This window comes from Mesoplodon bidens, assembly GCF_964165515.1.
Source record: "Mesoplodon bidens genome assembly, chromosome: 15".
In the NCBI taxonomy this organism is placed as follows: Eukaryota; Metazoa; Chordata; class Mammalia; order Artiodactyla; family Ziphiidae; genus Mesoplodon; species Mesoplodon bidens.
Window position 1 is genome coordinate 66,682,536 of NC_138171.1, and position 18,805 is coordinate 66,701,340.

The window sequence follows — 18,805 nt, forward strand, 5'->3', positions numbered from 1 at the left end:
TCTGGAAGCAGGCTTGTCACACGTAAGCGCCTTCAGGAAATTCCTGCAGGATTCTCCACAACAGCCCCCATCACTTTGGTAACCCAAACCTTCGTCTCACTGAAGCCCCCTGCCTGGGCTCCTCCTGCCTGGGCAGCTACCAGAGCTCAGCCCTAGAGGACACAGGTGCTGGGGGACCCCCTGCCTGTCCCGGGTGGGAGAATGCCCACAGGCTGGGTTCCTAGCCTGCTGTGGGTGAGCAGGGCGGGAACCACAGACCTGAGATGCACTTGGAGGCCGTGCTGGACGCTCCCAGTCTCTGATTGGGTGGTGTGGGTGCTGGCCTCACCTCCCCAGCAGCCTTTCCCACTGATCCAGCAGACAAACACAGGCACACACAGGGCTTTCCAGACAGTGCAAAACCAGTGTTTATTCTGATTTCTTCCCGAGGTACCCAGGGTCATCAGGCTGCTTGCTTTTGTCCGGGCACGGCTGAGTCCCACAGCACCAGGCGGGTCTGGGGTGACCAAGGCACAGAGGTGAGTCTTGCATCAGGTGACACCGACTATGGGGGGGTGTCCAAGCACCAGGAAGGAGGGGCCGCTGGCCACACCCAGGGGTGCAGGGATCCCTGAGGGACAAGGAGCTCCAGTGTGTACCCAGGGGTGCACGCTGACCCCAGGGCGCATCCTGGGGCCAGGTCCTAGGGACACTCACAACTCCAGGCAGCCCATCCGTCACATCCTCCCAGGACCCATTCCTCATGGGCCCTGTCATGGGCTCTCCAGGGCGAGTTACCACCAACCACACTGGGGTGTGGGCCTGCCTCAAGCCACCCCAGGGCCCACCACCCTCTGAGCTCCACGACCCCAGGGAGACAATACAGAGAAGGCAAGGCTCAGACGGAAAGAGGGAGGGGATTCTGCAGCCGAGGCTCTGGCCAGGCATGGAGTGAGGGTGAGCTGCTGCCAGCACGGGCTCTGCCCAGGGAGACCTGGGTGGGGGGCTCGGAGTGGGGACCTGAGTGAGGACCTGGCATGCTGGCGGGAGAGGGGAGAGGCCCCGGCACGCCCCTGGGGTAACGGGCCCAGTGGAGAGCGTTGCCAGGTCACCAGGTCAGGCGTCGGCGTGCAGACCGAGCCAGTGAAGGGCTGATTTCCCAGGATGTGAAACTTCAGCAGCCGCCTCTGCTTCGGGCTCTGGCCAAACCACGTCTAGGCCTCGTTCCGGTACCGTAGGCGAAAGAACCAGTCCCTGACGGCCTGGTCACTGTCGGGGCCACCCTCAGCCAGACGGACTACCTTGCTGCTCGGGATGAGGTCCCGCACCTTGTGTTTGGCCACGGAGACCAGGCCGGGTGGATCCGGGCTGGCCGGGCCCGTCAGGAGAATGTAGGCAGCGTGGCGGCTCGGCTCAAGCAGAACCACTGTGGGGACATGGCCATCAGGTCCCGGGACCGGCCAGTACAGGCCTCCCATGGCTGGCGGCCCGGGCCCATGCGGGGCGCACTCACCCTGGAAGGTGACAATGGGGGTGGAGATGTTGGCCAGTTCCAGCAGGACTCTGGGCTGTGTGGGGTGGAACATGTACAGGCGGTGCCCGGCAGCTCTGGGCTCCTGCAGAGAGTGCAGCAGGGGCATGAGGCTGACCCTCCCGGACGCTCCTGACTGGGACCACACCCAGAGCTGTGGCCACACCCAGAGCTGTGGCCGCCGGCGTCCCACGAAACACCCACCTCCCGCCCCCCTTCCCCACCTGACCCTGACCCTTCTCGGTTGTCTTCCAGCTGCCGCCCCTTGCACCCACTTCCTCCCAGAAAGCCCGGACCCCCTTGCCCTGCCCACCCTCCCCTCCGTGGCTTCTATCTATCTGCACTCACCCAGCCACCCGGCTCCACCCCATGCCACAAACCAGGACCCAAGACTGTACCGTCTGGTTGGCACCAGCCAGCTCGTGGAGGCCCCAGAAGAAGAAGGCGGAGCGGTGGTCTGCGGTGGGAAGGCTGGCGGACTGCGGGTCCCTGGGGAGGCCTGGGAGAGCGTGGCTCCACAGGACAGCCCCGGAGCTGAGGTCCAGGAGCAGGATCTGCAGAGGGAGGGGCAGCACAGGGTTGTGTCCCAGAGGGCGGCTCACCGAAGCCTCTGGTCCCCGCTCGGCCTACGGCTCAGACCAGCTTCCCTCAGCTACGGGCAAAGGTGGGACCCAGGAGCAAGTGCCGCAACCTGTCTCTCGGAGCCGGTCCCGTTCTCAATGACCATGGCCGGGATGTCGGGTTTGTAGTAGCCGAGGATGGGTTTTCTGGAAGGAGAGGGGAGGAGGGCCTCTGAAGGAGATACCTGGGATAGGCTGCGGCTGCACCTGCACGGGCCGGAGCTTTGACGCCAGGGGTCTCACTCCCCCCCAGGGCAGGGTGGCACCAGGTGACAGGCAGTGGCCTCTGGCAGAAGCATACAGGCCTTGTCCCCAGGGCCGCCAGGGGTGGGGGTGGGGGGGGACACACTGGGGTACCCAGTTCCCTGGAGAAGGACCCCATACCTCAGGACCTGGGCTGCACCGAGGGTCCACCTGGGCACCAGCTCCTGCCCGTCCAGCAGCACGCAGGCCTCGGAACTCACGAGAAGCAGGTCCTCACCCACCTTCCCCGGAACGTTCATCAGGTAGCGGACAGCTCCTGAGCTACACGGGCAGGAGGGACGGGATAGGGCCCCGGGTAGGGTTGGGGACGGGACCCTCCCCAGCGCTGCCTGCCGGGTTGTTTCCCTCAGGCTCCCAGGGCTCAGCCTCATCTTTCTTACTTCTCCAGTTTCAAACTAAAAGGAAGGCCCTCACTGGATGCAGGGACCAGTGAGCCCGGGGGCAGGGAGGGCATCTTCTCCCCCGTTTTTATTCGTCTTCTGTTTGCCGGTTTACTGAGTCTGAGCCCAGGACGACCTCAGACACCTGACACAAAGTAAGGGCCCTGTGCCTGCCCTACGGCTCCTCCTTGTGCCCAGGGCCCCGCGCACAGGCCCCCACACCCCCGACCTGTGCTCCTGCAGCCTGTGGGAGGTGGCGTTGAGCCTGCCCTCCCAGAGGGGGTCGCTCTTGAGCGAGCTGTCCCTCCCGGTGGCCTTCTCATACAGGCCCTTCACTGAGTGGCTGCAGAGGGAGGTGCCTGTGAACAAAGAAGAGCCTTGTGTCACCTGTCAGCGGGCGATGACTTCGAGTCCCTGGAACAAGAGCGGGAGCCACTAGCCCCACACCTGCTTCCTCCCAGGTGCCAGCAGGCCCACGAGGGAGGCTGCCCTGGGGCAGCGGATGCCACGTACCGCAGGGGATGAGGACGTAGTAGGCACCTGCACTGGTGACATAGAGGATGGAGCCGCTGGTCCCATCCACACCCAGGCTGCCCGGGGGGCCGACTTGCTGCCCGGTGCCGCCTGAATAGACGTAGCCGTTGACCTGCAGCACACGGAGAAGGGGAGCAGGCCCACCCGCTGGGTCGAACCTACAGTGTCTGATGCCGGGAGACGTGGGGCCGCCCGCACCATCCTCAGAGCTGCGCCCATGGCACCGGTGGGAGAGCGCACTCTCTGCCACTCTTGGGGGGCCCAGAAGTGCCCGCTGGGTCTGCAGGCACCCGAGCTCGGGGCAGCGGGGGAGGCCACGTGGCTGGAACGAGGGCTGTACCTGGTTCTCCTCCTGGGTGAGGACCAGCAGGTCTGGGACCCCGTCAGCATCGACGTCGGGCACCCGGAGCAGAGGGCTCAGCACGGACACGTTCCCCCCGAAGCTGCTGGGACGGCTCCACAGGGTCTCCCCTAAAACCAAGCACAGGGCCCTTGTGCTGCCATGGAAACAGACGTGCGTGTGTAGCCGCCTGGCGCCCATAGGCACGTGTCAGCAGCATCACTTTGGGGCAGCACGGCCCCCTCCTTTCTTCTCGTCCTGTTTCCAGTGTTTGGCTGACGCAGATCCTCCCCCCCTCAGATGGGCAGGGCCCGGCCTCCCTGCCGCCCACTGGGGTCACACGAGAACGCAAGTGCAGCCTTGTGGACGGACCCGGGGACTGGAGGTCCTGACCTGACAGCTGACCCAAGTACAATCTGCCCGCACACCCGTTTTTAGCTGGATTCTTCTCTTCTTAAAATAGTTCCAGCTTGCTCTTTATTTTCCTCCCTACTCTTAAAACCACAGCTTACAAAGGAAGTGCTGCTAGCCCCAAACCTAGCATCAAGGCACAGAATTCCTTAGGGCTTTGGAAAAGGGCCTGTCGCCTTAAGGCAGGTCTCAGGGCTCGAGCTAGCCAGGCCCACACACCCCATCCCTGGGGCCTGGTCAGCAATGCCCCCACCCCCTCCAGGTGCCGTGCCGCAGGCACAGGCGGGACTCAGGTGGGGACAACAGTGAAGTGTGACTCCTCATGGGGCGTCCCCCTCCCACCCGTGCCTTCCTTCCTATCCAGCTACACTGCCCATAAGCGCCCGGGCTGACCCTCCCCAGAGCATCCTGGCATCGGACCCGTGTGCGGAGGCCTGGGGGACCCACGGGAAGCAGCCTACCTGTGACCGAGTCTACCGCAATGAAAGGGCCAGGTATGCCGAGGATGATACAGGCAGAAGGCGCCCCACTGCCCCTCGGCTGGGGGACACCGCACTCCACGAGGGCCCTGTTCTGGGCCACGGGCCTCTCCCAGAGGACGGTGCCGTTGGCCCCCGACACAGCGGCCACAAAGGTGCAGGGGGAGGAAAAGCCTGGAGGGAGAGACCCAGGTCTGCAGGGCTGAGCATGCCGGCCTCGTGCTGTGGCCCTGCCCTGGGCTCTGTCCCTGGATCCCTGGTGTTGACCCCATGGGGTCAGCAGCCCAGCGGGAAAGGAGAGTGACATGAAAGTTCCCAGAAATTCCACCAACTGCTTCCCCCAAAACCGAGAGGGTGAGGGGATTCCTCCTCCTGCAGGGAGCTCCTCATTTTTTGGGTCAAAACAAAATTACCTTCATCAGCACAGGAGAGGCTGAAATTGCTTCTGCTGCTGTTGGTGTTTTTATAAAGAAAGAGAACATCCTGGATCCTGTCCTTGTTCACGTCTTCTGTGGCCAGAAAGTCATAGGCGACTGAAAAGGAAACCACCGGCTACTTTCCCAGGCCAGGCCTGACGCGCCCCACTCTGGGCGCCGTGGGGCTGAGTGCCAGGTGCAGCTGCCCGCGGAGCTACCACAGGGAAGCGCTGCTTCCTCGTGGGCTGGCAGCCCCACACCCCTTCAGAGCAGCAGCAATTCTTCATCACTCGGGTGTCAGTTGTTAAGGACACCTGGGCATCACAAATGGACGTTCTGCACCTTCTGCTCAGGGCCGAGTCCCTCCCTAATCAGACTGGGGTCTGGAGTCCACATGTCCACACTCACAGGGGCTACCCCCTCCTTCATTCAAGGACCCAAATGATAAACTACATGCTTTAAAATCAAACACCAAAGGAACAAAATGAGGCCCTTACCTCACTCCATATACAAAAATGAATTCAAAATGGATCAAAGACCTAAACTTAACAGCTGACAGTAAAACTCTTAGAAGAAAACACAGGGGCTAAATCTTCATGACATTGGTTTTGGCAATGATTTCTTGGATACGACACCAAAAGCACAGGCAGGAAAAGAAAAAAATAAGTAAATTGTACTTCATCAAAGGACACCATCGAGGGAGTGAAAAGACAGACCACAGAAGGGGAGAGAATATTTGCAAACCATACCTCTGATAAGGGATTAATATCCAGAATATACAAAGAACTCCTACAACCCAACAACAAAAACAAACAACCCAATTCAAAAATGAGCAAAAGACTTGAATAGATGTTTCTCTTAAGAAGATATACAAATAGTCCATAAACACATGAAAAGATGCTTAACATCACTAGTAATAAGGGAAATGCAGATCAAAACCATGAGGGGACCTCCCTGGTGGCGCAGTGGTTAAGAATCCACATGCCAATGCAGGGGACGTGAGTCCGATCCCTGGTCCGGGAAGATCCCACATGCCTCGGAGCAACTAAGCCTGTGTGCCACAACTACTGAGCCCGTGCACCTAGAGCCTGCGAGCCACAACTACTGAGCCCGTGTGCCCTACAGCCTGTGCGCCACACGTACTAAGCCCACGTGATGCAACTACCGAAGCCCAAATGCTCTGGGGCCTGCGTGCTGCAATTACTGAGCCCATGTGCTGCAACTACTGAAGCCCGTGCCCCTAGAACTGGTGCTCCACAGCAAGAGAAGCCACCGCAATGAGAAGCCCACGCACCGCAACGAAAAGCAGCCACCACTCACAGCAACTAGAGAAAGCCAGTGCACGGCAACGAAGACCCAACACAGCCAAAAATAAAAATAAAATTATGAAAGCAGGGACTCAGACAGTTACTTGTACATGAATGTTCAAAGCAGCATTATTTACAACAGCCAAAAGGTGAAAATAACCCAAGTGTCCATGGATAGAAGAATGGATAAACAAAATGTGATCCATCCATACAATGGGGTATTATCCACCCATAAAAAGAAATGAGGTTCTGCAACACGCTACAACATGGATGAACCTCGAGGACATTACGCTCAGTGAAATTAGCTAGTCACAAAAAGACAAACAGACAATTCCAGTTATAGGAGGTACTTAGAACAGGCATATTCTAGAGACTAAAGTGGAACAGAGGTTACCAGAGGGTGGACAGGAGGGCAGGATGGAAGTTGCCGTGTGCTGGGCACAGAATATCTGTTTGAGATGATAAAGGTTTTGAAAATAGTGATGATGGTCAATGCAGCATTGTGAATGTTTGAATGCCACTTATTTGTTCACTTTAAAATGGCGATTTTTGGGTGATGTGTATTTTACCATAATTAAAAATAAAACTGAATACCAGACACAAGACTTCCAGAATCATGGCGTGAAGGCAAATAAATCCTCTCCTCCAAAAATAACAGTAAAATGAGGCCAAGTTGTCAAAAGCACCCATTTCAGGATGCTGGAACCAGACTGAAGGCACACCTTGAATTGAGAGGCACAGACTTAAGAAACACTATTGAGCCGTGGGTTAGAACAGAGGACGTCTGGGGCCTTTCACCTTGGGCTGCTCCCATGCTCACCCTCCATCAGCCAGGTACCACACTGGGTGAGATTAGAAAGCAGCAGCTTCCTGCCAGGGGGGCTGAAAACAGGAGTGATCTCCGGGGCAGACCAAGGGGAGGCCAACTTGGGAGCCAGCTCCAGGGTGAGATACACATAGGGAGATGGGCCAGAAAGTGAGACACCCTAGTTGGTTCTGATAAGACCCCACATATTCCGGGTAGTCTGAAGGCTCCACCCACCATCAGGAGAGACGAGAGAGGGCCCTTGCTCTCTCCACATCTATGAGGACAAAGTCATCACCAGAAAAGAAAGCTGAGTTTGGGAATTCACTGAAGGCCCAGAGGTTAGAAGCCCATGCTTCCACTGCAGGGGGCATGGGTTCGATCCCTGGTCAGGGAACTAAGATCCCGCAAGCCGTGTGGCATGGCCAAAAAAATAAAATAAAATGGGGCTAATAATCTGAAAAAAGAAAGAAGGAAAGAAGGAAAGAAAGAAAGGGAAGAAAGGGAGGGAGGGAAAGCTATGTTCAATATCCCTCACTAATACAGACACAAACCAGCAAACTGGACCCAGCAACCTGAAGAAGTGATTGTACAACATGATCTAGTGGGTTCTACCTCAGGAATGCAAGGTTGATTTAACATCTGAAAATCAAGGTGATATGCCAGGTTCACAGAATAAAGGACAAAAACCACACAGTTGTCTCACAGACAGAGAAAAAATATTTGACAAAACCTAACACCTTTTCATGATAAAAACCCAAACAGATAAAGGGCATCTACAAAAAGCCTACAGCTATTAGCACACCTACTGCTGAAACATGTAATGTTTTATTCCCAAGATTGGGAGGAAGATACCTTGGGAGGAAGGTACCTGCTCTCACTTCATCTGTTCGACATTGTACTGGAGATTCGAGCAATGAAATCAGGCAAGAAAAAGAAATAAAAGGGAAGGAAGAAGTAAAACCGTCTCTCTCTCTTTTTTTTTTTGCATATTCTATGACTCTGTAGGTAGGAAATTCTAAATACACACATACACCCCTACTAGTCTAGTTAATGAGTTCAAGGCCACAATTTAAAAGGTCCATATAATAACCAGCAGTGTTTCTATAAACTACCAAAGGGAACTTGAAAATTAAATTCACACAATTCCTATCACAAGAGCATCAAAGAGAACATTCAGTGGTTGGGGAGGGGTGGTTTGGGAGTTTGGGGTTAGCAGACACAAACTATTATGTATAGGATGGATAAACAACAAGGTCCTACTGCATAGCACAGGGAACTGTATTCAATATCCTGGGATAAACCATAATGGAAAGAATATGAAAAAGAATGTATATATGTACAACTGACTCATTTTGCTGTAAAGCAGAGATTAACACAACATTGTAAATCAACTATACTTCAATAAAATTAAAAAATATGCTTAGATAAAAGTACTCATAAAAAAAAGAACATTTTGGAATAAATTTAACAAAAGAAGTGCAGGACTTGCCCACTGAACACTGTAAAACATTGTTCAGAGAAATTAAAGATCTAAACAAATGGAGACATACCTCCTATACGGGGACTGCAAGGTTGGATACTGTTACGATGCAACTCTACCCAAACTAATTTATAGATTCTACACAATTTCTGTTAAAACCCAAGAAGGCTTTTTTACAGAAATTGACAAGCTGCTCCTAAAATTTTATAAAAATGCCAAGGACCCAAAGAGCCAAAACAATGTTGAGGAGAAATAAAGGAATAGAGTTGGAAGACTTCCGTCTGTGGAGCTGTGGAAATCAAGTCGATGCGGCACTGGTGTAAGGACGCAGAAAGACAGAACACAACTGATGGTTGAATGCGTTTCAGCAAAGGCGCCAGGCCACTCAGTGAGGGAAGGATCACGTTCCCGACACTGTCGACATGTACGCCTCCCACCCCCAGACTCACGGGAGCTCTGCAGCATCAGTGCCCCTGTGCCTCTGAGACGGTCCTGCTGGGAGGGAGGCATGTGTGACCGTTTCTAGAAATCCTGCCACTTGCTTCCACCAAACACTCTACACAAAAACAACCTCAAAATGGATCACAGACCTAAACAGCAGTGAGAACTCTCAACCTTCTCGAAGAAAAAACAGGAGAAAATCTTCATGACCTTACATTAGGCAAAGAGTTCTTAGACACCAAAAACACAACCCATGCTAAAAAAATGATACGTTTGACTTCATCAAAATTTGAAACTTTTGTGCTTCAGCAGACAGACACACTACAGAAAATAAAAAGACAAGCCCCAGATAGGTCACAAATATTCACAAATCACATATGTGATGAAAGACTTGCACCTGGAACATATAAAGAACTTAAAAATTTTTTATTGACATACAGCTGATTTACAATGTTGTGTTAAAATAACTTTTATAACTCAATAATAAAACAATCATATTTTTAAGTGAGCGGAAGATTTGAATAGACATTCACCAAAGATGATGTAAGAATGGCTAATAACCCACGTGAACATCATTAGTCACCAGGGAAACGCAAACTATAAACACAATTAGGTACCACTTCACACCCACTAGGAAGGCTACACTAAAAAAGACAAGAGATTTCCCTGGTGGTGCAGTGGTTAAGAATCCACCTGCCAATGCAGGGGACATGGGTTCAAGCCCTGGTCCGGGAGGATCCCACATGCTGCGGAGCAACTGGGCCCGTGCACCACAACTACTGAAACCTGCACGCCTGGAGCCCATGCTCTACAACAAGAGAAGCCACCGCAGTGAGAAGCCTGCACGCTGCGGCGAGGAGTGGCCCTCACTCACTGCAACTAGAGAAAGCCCTTGTGCAGCAACAAAGACCCAATGCAGCCAAAAACAAACAAACAAACTAATTAATTAATTAAAAAAAAAAGACAAGTGTTGGCTGCTAGGATGTAGAAGAGCCAGAATCCTCTCCCACACAGCCAGTGGGGACATGGAATGGTGCAGCTGCTGGGGAAGGCCTGGCAGTGACAGGAGTCAAACACAAACTTACCACGAGGTTCAAGAGTTCTGCTCCTGGCAACCTACCCAAGAGAAATAAGACATATGTCCACACAAAGATTTGTACACAAATATTCACAGCAGTGTTACTCATAACAGTCAAAAACTGAAAACGATGCAAATGTTCACCAACTGGTCAATGGATCTGGTCTGTCCACACAAAGGAACACGCTACCACACGGATGAACTCATGTAAGTGAGAGAGGCCAAAGATGCATCTTACATGATTTCATTTACATGAAACGTCCAGGAACAGCAAGTGTATAGAGATGGGAAGCCCACTGGCAGCTCCGGGGCTGGAGTCAGGGCTGGGGCCTGCGGGCAAAGAATCGTGTAGAGATGATGGATGTGCTAAACACTGGATTGTGGAGACAGCTGTACAGGTGCTCAAGTGTTTTTTTTTTTTTAAACAAGTTTATTATTATTTTTAATAATAGTTCTTTAATTAATTAATTTATTTATTTATTTTTGGCTGTGTCGGGTCTTAGTTGCAGCACGTGGGCTCTCTAGGTGAGGTGCGCAAGCTCAGTAGCTGTGGCTCGTGGGCTTAGTTGTCCCGCGGCATGTGGGATCTTAGTTCCCTGACCAGGGATTGAACCCGCGTCCCCTGCATTGTAGGGCAGATTCTTTACCACTGGACCACCAGGGAAGTCCCAGTGCCCAACTCTTAAACTGACTAAGAATCATCGAATCGTATACTCAAAGCAAGTGAATATTATAATAAATTATACCTCAATTAAGCTGCCAAAAATAAACACAAACATGTATTACTTCACCCTCTGATAATTAGGCACCAAATTCTGAACAAAATTGACCGTCAGTGGGGCTTAAACAAGAAATTCCCCTTATTCCACCAGAGAGGGCTTCAAGTCTGTGCAAAGAAACATTGCGAGGCTGTCAGCACCCACGCCCGCTGATACGGGGATAACTCCCAACAGGCAGGGAAGTGCCCAGAGGAAAGCTGACTCAGCAGCTCCCATAAAGGCCAAGATTTTACGAGAGAGAAATCAAGTGTGCTCGACTGCGGTGGGGCGGACTGGAAACTCGGCTGGAGCACGTCAGGGAGACCCAGCCACAAATCTGCTGCCTGGTTTTCACATTTCGAATGGCCTTCGCTACATCTATTCTGCCAGTTGCTCTGTTTTACTAATGTTTTTTTAATTCAGAAAAGTAACCAAATGGGCCACTTTCCTTTCCTGACCCCCCTCCCGTCCTTCCTGAGGACGCTCCTGTTTCCCTGAGAGGCGGCCCCCGGCACCCAGACTCCAGGGGACCCGGGGACACTTGGCGCCCCTGCCCCACAAGCCGCCCGCACCTGCTGCCTTGTAATCGATCCTCCACACCCCCTGTGACGCCGGCCGGTCTGGACATGGGATGATGAAGGAAACCACGAACACCACGAAAAGGCAGACGAACAGCGAAAGAAAAAAGGCCACCGTCCGGCACCGGGAGAGGCGGGACTGCGGGGGCGGCTTCACGCTGGTTTCCTTTCCCGCTGGGTTTCCCAGATGTTCCTGCACCTTCCTGTTCTCGTTCTTCAGGGGGTGGATCTCGGCTTCTAAGTCCTTGCTGTCCGTCATCGTGTGCACACCCCCAAGCTCACCTCTTGGCCACTGTGGTGGCGACACAGGAGAGGTGGTCAGGAGCCCCAGGGGCGGCTGTGACCGTGGCCCATCAGCCCAAGAAAGGGTGTCACAGACTCCACCGGAGAAGGCCTCTAACTCAGAAGGGCAGTGGGCGCACAGAGGCAGCACACAGGACGGGTTTCCCTCTACGCTCTGCAGCTCCTGCCTGCTGACCCGGGCAGGCCAGCCGGGCTAGACTACGGCAGAGCACGCATTAAACATTAACTATTAACTGAGGCACCTCTGACCGGCCTCCCGCCCCAAGTCGGGGTCAGCCCCCCAGGGAGGGGGCTGCCACTTACTCACCGGGTGACCCAAGCGAGCTTTGAGGTCTGACCGCACCTGTGTCCTTCCCTGTGAAAGGAAAACAACAGCGTTTACAAGACTCTGAGGGTTAAAGCAGTAAATGCACAGAAGCACTTATAACAGTATCTGACAGTGAGCACTCAAGCTAATTATTATTGGTAACAAGATAAAGTCACGCGGGGGGTCGGGGGGATGGGGGACGACCTCCCTCCTTCCTGCCCCTCCTGCTGGGGGCACCGGGCGTGCTGGGGAGGAAACCTGGGGCAGGAAATAAGGAAACCTCGGAAAATAAGACGGAAAACACTTCTGAAGTTGAACCACAGAGTGGGCCTGACAGCTGGAAACCTCCATCACCAAGCTTTGTGCTCTTCATCGTGCGAGAAAGAAACATATCTTGCCTTATGCCAGGCAGAAGTTTTTGTTATTTTGGTCCTTCTTAAACAGCCAAACCAGTGTCCTAACTAACACAAATTATATTGAGAGGCTGCAAGGGATCAAAGCGTCTGAGTGGGTTATAAGCCTCATCTACACGAGAGGGAGGCTGTGCCAGTGGTTAAAACCAGGACAGCGGGAAGGGCTCCCTCTGGGAAGGGGTGGGTTAGGGAGGCGGGAAGAGACAACAGAATGCTGGTTTTCTCTGTAAACGTTTTACCTTCTGACTTTAACTGTTTTTCTCTATTATTTAATAAAAATAATTCATTTAAAAGCCTGTGTACACAGCCACTAGAGCAGCTTTGGTAATAAAATGTAAAATGGCAGGGGTGGGTGAGGAGGTAGAGACCCTGGGAAACACAGTCGTGCACAGTGGCGAGAAGGAAACACGGCAGCCGCTGTGGAAATGGCCTGGCGGTTCCTCAGACGATCAAACACGGAGCAACTGTCCGACCCAGCAGCTCCACTCCTAGGTGTCTTTCCAGGAGACCTGAGAACAGGGACTTACACAAACGCTTCATTGTTCCGAATAACCCCACTATCCATCAACAGGTGATGGATAAACAGAATGGGGTCTGCCTACACTGTGGACTATTACACAGCCATGAAAAGGAGTGAAGCTCTGACACAGGCGATAGCATTGACGAACCTCAAAAACATGATGCTTGGTGAGATTATACAGACACAGAAGGTCACGTATCGTACAACTCCATTTATACGAAATGTCCAGAACAGGCAGATCCCTGGAGGCAGGGGCTGGGGGAGGGGGCTGGGGGGAGTGCTAAAAGGTGAGCCTTCCTTCTGGGATGGTAACAATGGCTGCAAAACACAACGCGTGTACTAAATGTCAGTAATGGTAAAGTTCATATTGAGTGTATGTTAGCACAATTTAAAAAGAAAACCAAACAAATCTCTGTGCCTCCCCCTAGTGCTGAGACATGAGTTTTAACATCCTGCAGTCAGAAAAGGTGAGCCTGTCAAGGCGATGAGCTGGACACAGGAAATCAAACAAGGACTCATGACCAGGGGCCTCCTCAAGCCAAGCATCTTACCCGTGGGGCGGGAGGTGGGGGCCCGTCTGGGAGGGATGGGAAAGAGCCGGCAGCAGAGCCTGGATCTACCTGGCGCATCCAGCCTCTGTGGTCCCAGCGAGGGGTGTGTGAAATATTTAACATGCGTAGATTCTTTTAGCAAAGGAAAGAAAACTGAATGAGAGACCAGAAGGCTAAAATTACTGATTTTAAAAGCTCTATCTATAAAGTTCTCTTTTGTAAGAGCTTTAGAACGTTGGGCCAGAAACTCAAGCTCTCTGAACCACGGCTGTGCAAGCACGAGGGCACCTGCTCAAAATGACAACCACTCACATCCCACCTACAACCCTGTTTCCCAGACCTCGTTCGCGGCTGGCACACCTGGAGACCAGGTCTGCACAGGGAATCCATTTTCACAAATGCAGGCGCATGTGGGGATTGCAAAGCGCTGGTGAAACGCAACCAGGCAGTCTGTGAACGCAGTGGGGTGAGCACAGAGGCCCCTCCCGAGCCATGATCCTCACCTTGGGCACATTCACCACCTGATCAAATCAGCCTGTCTGGGTGGGGCCGGGCAGGGGGCGACTCCCAGGTCCAGCCACCTGGGAAAAAGCGCTGGCCCAAGAGTCTGTCCTTTTGCTGTGGTCACCCCACTCTCACCATCACATGGCTAGATTCTTCCTGCCTCCTGCCCTGCCATGGAGACGCCACCTCCCCATTGCCAGCCTGGAGGAAAGCAAAGCAAAGGGAGGAAGAGCCCCTTCCCTCCATCCAGCTGCCTGGGGGTTCTTGTCCCTGGAGTTCTCAGCAAGCTTAGTAAAGTAAACCCCAATGCTGACCCCAAGCTAGTAAGTTAAACCACTCCTTTTCCTAGTCAGTCTTTCACTCCCTAAGCTAAGAAACAAGGACAGTGCAAAACAGTTACTGATGTCGTTTGGTTTTTTTTTTTTTTAAGTCAGCAATAAATTTATGTGATACAACGTGTGAAAGATATAAAAGCATAACTCCCCTTCCTCTTGTAGCCCCCAGGCTCAAGAGGAGAAGTGTGGTACTAGTTTCTTACGGCTCCCTCCAGAAATATTCTGTGCACTGAAAACCATAAAGTGTGTTTTAAAATGTGAGTAGAATAATCGAGTTATAAACCTGACCTCTGAAAATTAAAGGAAATATGAGCCCAAACTATTCTCTAGTCCCTGCTACACAGGTTTCCTTGTTAAGTCAGACCAATGGTGCATCATGGAGGAACACAAGGAATGCTGTTGGTCCCCCAGTGAGGGCGGAGAGAACCCCCTCCCCACGCTGCCACCCATCTGGATGTAGAAGCAGAAAGGGAAACTCTCCAAACGGTCCTTAGCAACACAGCTGGGGAGTCAGGTCAGCACCTACGGTCTGGCCAAGCCCGCATGCAGGGGAGGACAAAATAAGACCCGTCACAGACCTGATGGAGGACGGACAGAGGCTTCAGGAGCCCAGCCCCCTCTGCCGGGGCCAAGGCAGCCCTGCGAGACCAGCACCCCGTGGGCTGACCTGGTCCAGGGCCATGTTGCGATAAACATCCCTGCAGAAACCACCTTTTAAACCAGCAGACGTTGGCTTCTAAAACTGTGAATGAGCCACTAAGACATCTGTTGAGGTCATAAACTGATCTGAGATAAAAAAAGAATTTGTGAGAAGCTCATTTAAAATCGCCAATGAGGGGACTTCCCTGGTGGTGCAGCGGTTAAGAATCTGCCTGCCAATGCAGGGGACACAGGTTTGAGCCCTGGTCTGGGAAGATCCCACATGCCACAGAGCAAGTAAGCCCATGTATCACGACTACTGAGGCTGTGTTCTAGAGCCCACGAGCCGCAACTACTGAGCCCGTGTGCCACAACTACTGAAGCCCATGCGCCTAGAGCCTGTGCTCCACAACAAGAGAAGCCACCGCAATGAGAAGTCCACACACTGCAACGAAGAGTAGCCCCAGCTCGCTGCAACTAGAGAAAGCCTGCGCGCAGCAACAAAGACCCAACGTAGCCATAAATAAATAAATAAATTTACAAAACTAATAAAATAAAATCGCCAATGGGATCCCCACCTCAATCTTAGCTTAGTATTTATCTGTAGCTTGAATCATTTAATTCTCATGAGCATATTAGTTTGAGAATGTTTTTCTAAGTTTTACACCCTATAAGTGAAGACCTAAAAAATTACTCATTATATAAAATGAAACAGCCAATGTGCAAGATTCATTTTCACTTACCTAATAAATCACTTTCAACAAATACGTTAATATTTTCTTAAGGAATAATGATTTCCAGTCATTCAAAAACTAAAAATCAAATGTTCTGTGCCAGGAATTGTACGTGTGCCTTTCTAAGATCATTTTTGTGTGTCATTATTTTTATTCTGGAAGTTTTAACTAATCAAAGTGGTGGTTCAAAATACAATTTGGAAAATTTAGGAGCGTATTGATTGTGTTCCTGTAACAGAATTTCATGGGAGGACTTCCCTGGTGGTCCAGTGGGTAAGACTCCACGCTCCCAATGCAGGGGGCCTGGGTTCGATCCCTGGTCGGGGAAGGTGGTGCAGCCACAAAAATAAATAAATAAAATAAACAATAATGATGTCTCTTGGCCAGTTTGACTTTTTAAAAAATATATATTTATCTATTTATTTATTTATTTGTCTGCGCAGGCTCTTCATTGCGGCATGCAGGATCTTTAGCTGTGGCATGCGGGAATCTTTTAATTGCGGCATGCGGGATCTAGTTCCCTGACCAAGGATTGAACCTGCGCCCCCTGCATTGGGAGCACGGAGTCTTAACCACTGCACCACCAAGGAAGTCCCCATTTTGACTTTTTTTTTTTTTTTTTTTTTTTTTGCGGTATGCGGGCCTCTCACTGTTGTGGCCTCTCCCATTGTGGAGCACAGGCTCCGGACGCGCAGGCTCAGCGGCCATGGCTCACAGGTCCAGCCGCTCCGTGGCATGTGGGATCTTCCCGGACCGGGGCACGAACCCGTGTCCCCTGCATCAGCAGGCAGACTCTCAACCACTGCGCCACCAGGGAAGCCCCCCCATTTTGACTTTTTAACACATGGCATCTTTACTAAGTGAACTGGAAGGTCTGTCGTTGGCAGAACTCGTGCAGTAACTTGTGACGATAAGTCATTTGACCCATGATAAACACTGCAAATAGCGCACATTACAGCCACTGTGGAAAACAGTGTGGAGGTTCCTCAGAAGACTAAAATAGAATTACCATATGATCCAGCAACCCCACTCCTGGGTATATACCCAGACAAAACTATAATTCAAAAAGATACAGGGAATGGGGCTTCCCTGGTGGCACAGTGGTTAAGAATCCACCTGTCAATGCAGGGGACACGGGTTCGAGTCCTGGTCCGAGAAGATCCCACATGCCGTGGAGCAACTAAGCCCGTGTGCCACAACGACTGAGCCTGCACTCTAGAGCCCACGAGCCACAACTACTGAGCCCAAAGGCCACAACTACTGAAGCCCGTGCGCCTATAGCCCAGGCTCTGCAACAAGAGAAGCCACCGCAATGAGAAGCCGGCACACCGCAACGAAGAGTAGCCCCCACTCGCCACAACTAGAGAAGGCCCATGTGCAGCAACGAAGACCCATGGCAGCCAAAAATAAAATAAATAAAATATATTTAAAAAAAAAAGATACAGGGAATTCCCTGATGGAATTCCCTGAGTGGTTAGGACTCAGCGCTTTCACTGCAGTGGCCTGGGTTCAATCCCTGGTTGGGGAACTAAGATCCTGCCAGCTGTGCGGTGAGGCCAAAAAAAGAAAAAAAAAAAGATACATGCACCCCAATGTTCACAGTGATGCTATTTACAATAGCCAAGACATGGAAACAACCTAAATGTCCACTGACAGATGAATGGATAAAGAAAATGCAGTACATATATATAATGGAATACCACTCAGCCATAAAAAAGAATGAAATGATGCCATATGCAGCAACATGGATGCAACTAGAGATTATCATACTAAGTGAAGTAAGTCAGAAAGAGAAAGACAAATACCATATGATAACACTTATATGTGGAATCTAAAATATGATGCAAATGAACCTATCTATGAAACAGAAACAGAATCACAGAGGAAGACTGGTGATTGTCAAGGGGGAGGGGGTTGGAGGAGGGATGGATTGGGAGTTTGGGGTCAGCACCTGTAAGCTTTTATATATAGACTGGATAAACAACAAAGTCTCACGTTATAGCACACAGAACTATAGTCAATATCTTATAATAAACCATAACGGAAAATAATATTTAAAAAGGTATATATATATATATATATGTATAACTGAATCACTTTGCTGTACAGCAGAAATTAACACATTATAAATCAACTATACTTCAATTTTTTTAATTTTTTTTTTTTTTTTTTTTTAAATTTTTGGCTGTGTTGGTCTTCGTTGCTGCGTGTGGGCTGTCTCTAGTTGCGGCAGCTTCTCTTGTTGCAGAGCACGGGCTCCAGGGGCGTGGGCTCAGTAGTTGTGGCTCGCGGGCTCCAGAGAGCAGGCTCAGGAGTTGTGACACACTGACCCAGGTGCTCCACGGCATGTGGGATCCTCCCAGACCAGGGCTCGAACCCATGTCCCCTGCATTGGCAGGCGGATTCTTAACCACTGCACCGCCAGGGAAGCCCTTTTTTTTTTTTTTTTTTTGCGGTACGCGGGTCTCTCACTACTGTGGCCTCTCCCGTTGCGGAGCACAGGCTCCAGACGCGCAGGCTCCAGACACGCAGGCTCAGCGGCCACGGCTCACGGGCCCAGCCGCTCCGCGGCATGTGGGACCTTCCCGGACCGGGGCACGAACCTGTGTTCCCTGCATCGGCAGGCGGACTCTCAACCAGTGAGCCACCAGGGAAGCCCCAATTTTTAAAAGTAGTGTATGTTAGCTATAAAATCATAAAGAGAACATCTTGTCAAGCTCCAGAATCTACACATACTTTTAGGCCATAAGAGTTCACAGTTTTATTCATAACTTTGTAAAATGCTATTTATGTATGAAACAAAGCAGGAAAACATATTGAGGGGGTTATGTTTACAGAATACTTCTTCAAGGTATTACTTTTCTTAAACGTACATGCATACTTAAGTAATATTTAAGGAAGTCAAGCAAAGTAATAGTACACTTACACTGCTGTGTACGTTGTCAGTGATAAAAATAAAAATGCTTTGGTGGTTAAAAAAGAGAAAGAGGGCTTCCCTGGTGGCGCAGTGGTTGAGAGTCCGCCTGCCGATGCAGGGGACACGTGTTCGTGCCCCGGTCCGGGAAGATCCCACATGCCGCGGAGCGGCTGGGCCC

At 51.5% G+C, this 18,805-nt stretch overlaps 1 protein-coding gene across 5 annotated transcripts in view; it reads right to left on the reverse strand.

The window, feature by feature from the left end:
- Positions 1-383: 383 nt before the first annotated feature.
- FAM234A (family with sequence similarity 234 member A) overlaps positions 384-18,805 on the reverse strand; it is a 32,460-nt gene continuing 14,038 nt past the window's right edge. For 2 of the 5 annotated variants that reach the window (XM_081256658.1, XM_081256660.1), the window contains exons 2-13: positions 12,015-12,062; positions 11,399-11,696; positions 4,952-5,071; positions 4,521-4,712; positions 3,649-3,779; positions 3,288-3,420; positions 3,004-3,133; positions 2,515-2,655; positions 2,202-2,277; positions 1,909-2,064; positions 1,493-1,595; positions 384-1,405 (exon numbers count right to left, since the gene is read on the reverse strand). In XM_081256658.1, the coding sequence (XP_081112784.1) occupies positions 1,194-1,405; positions 1,493-1,595; positions 1,909-2,064; positions 2,202-2,277; positions 2,515-2,655; positions 3,004-3,133; positions 3,288-3,420; positions 3,649-3,779; positions 4,521-4,712; positions 4,952-5,071; positions 11,399-11,663 (1,659 nt within the window). In that variant the 5' untranslated portion in view covers positions 11,664-11,696; positions 12,015-12,062 and the 3' untranslated portion in view covers positions 384-1,193. Of the gene's footprint in view, positions 1,406-1,492; positions 1,596-1,908; positions 2,065-2,201; positions 2,278-2,514; positions 2,656-3,003; positions 3,134-3,287; positions 3,421-3,648; positions 3,780-4,520; positions 4,713-4,951; positions 5,072-11,398; positions 11,697-12,010; positions 12,063-13,498; positions 13,619-18,805 lie in introns of those variants that run through there. The other 3 variants (XM_081256656.1, XM_081256659.1, XM_081256657.1) reach the window with 3 other exon arrangements.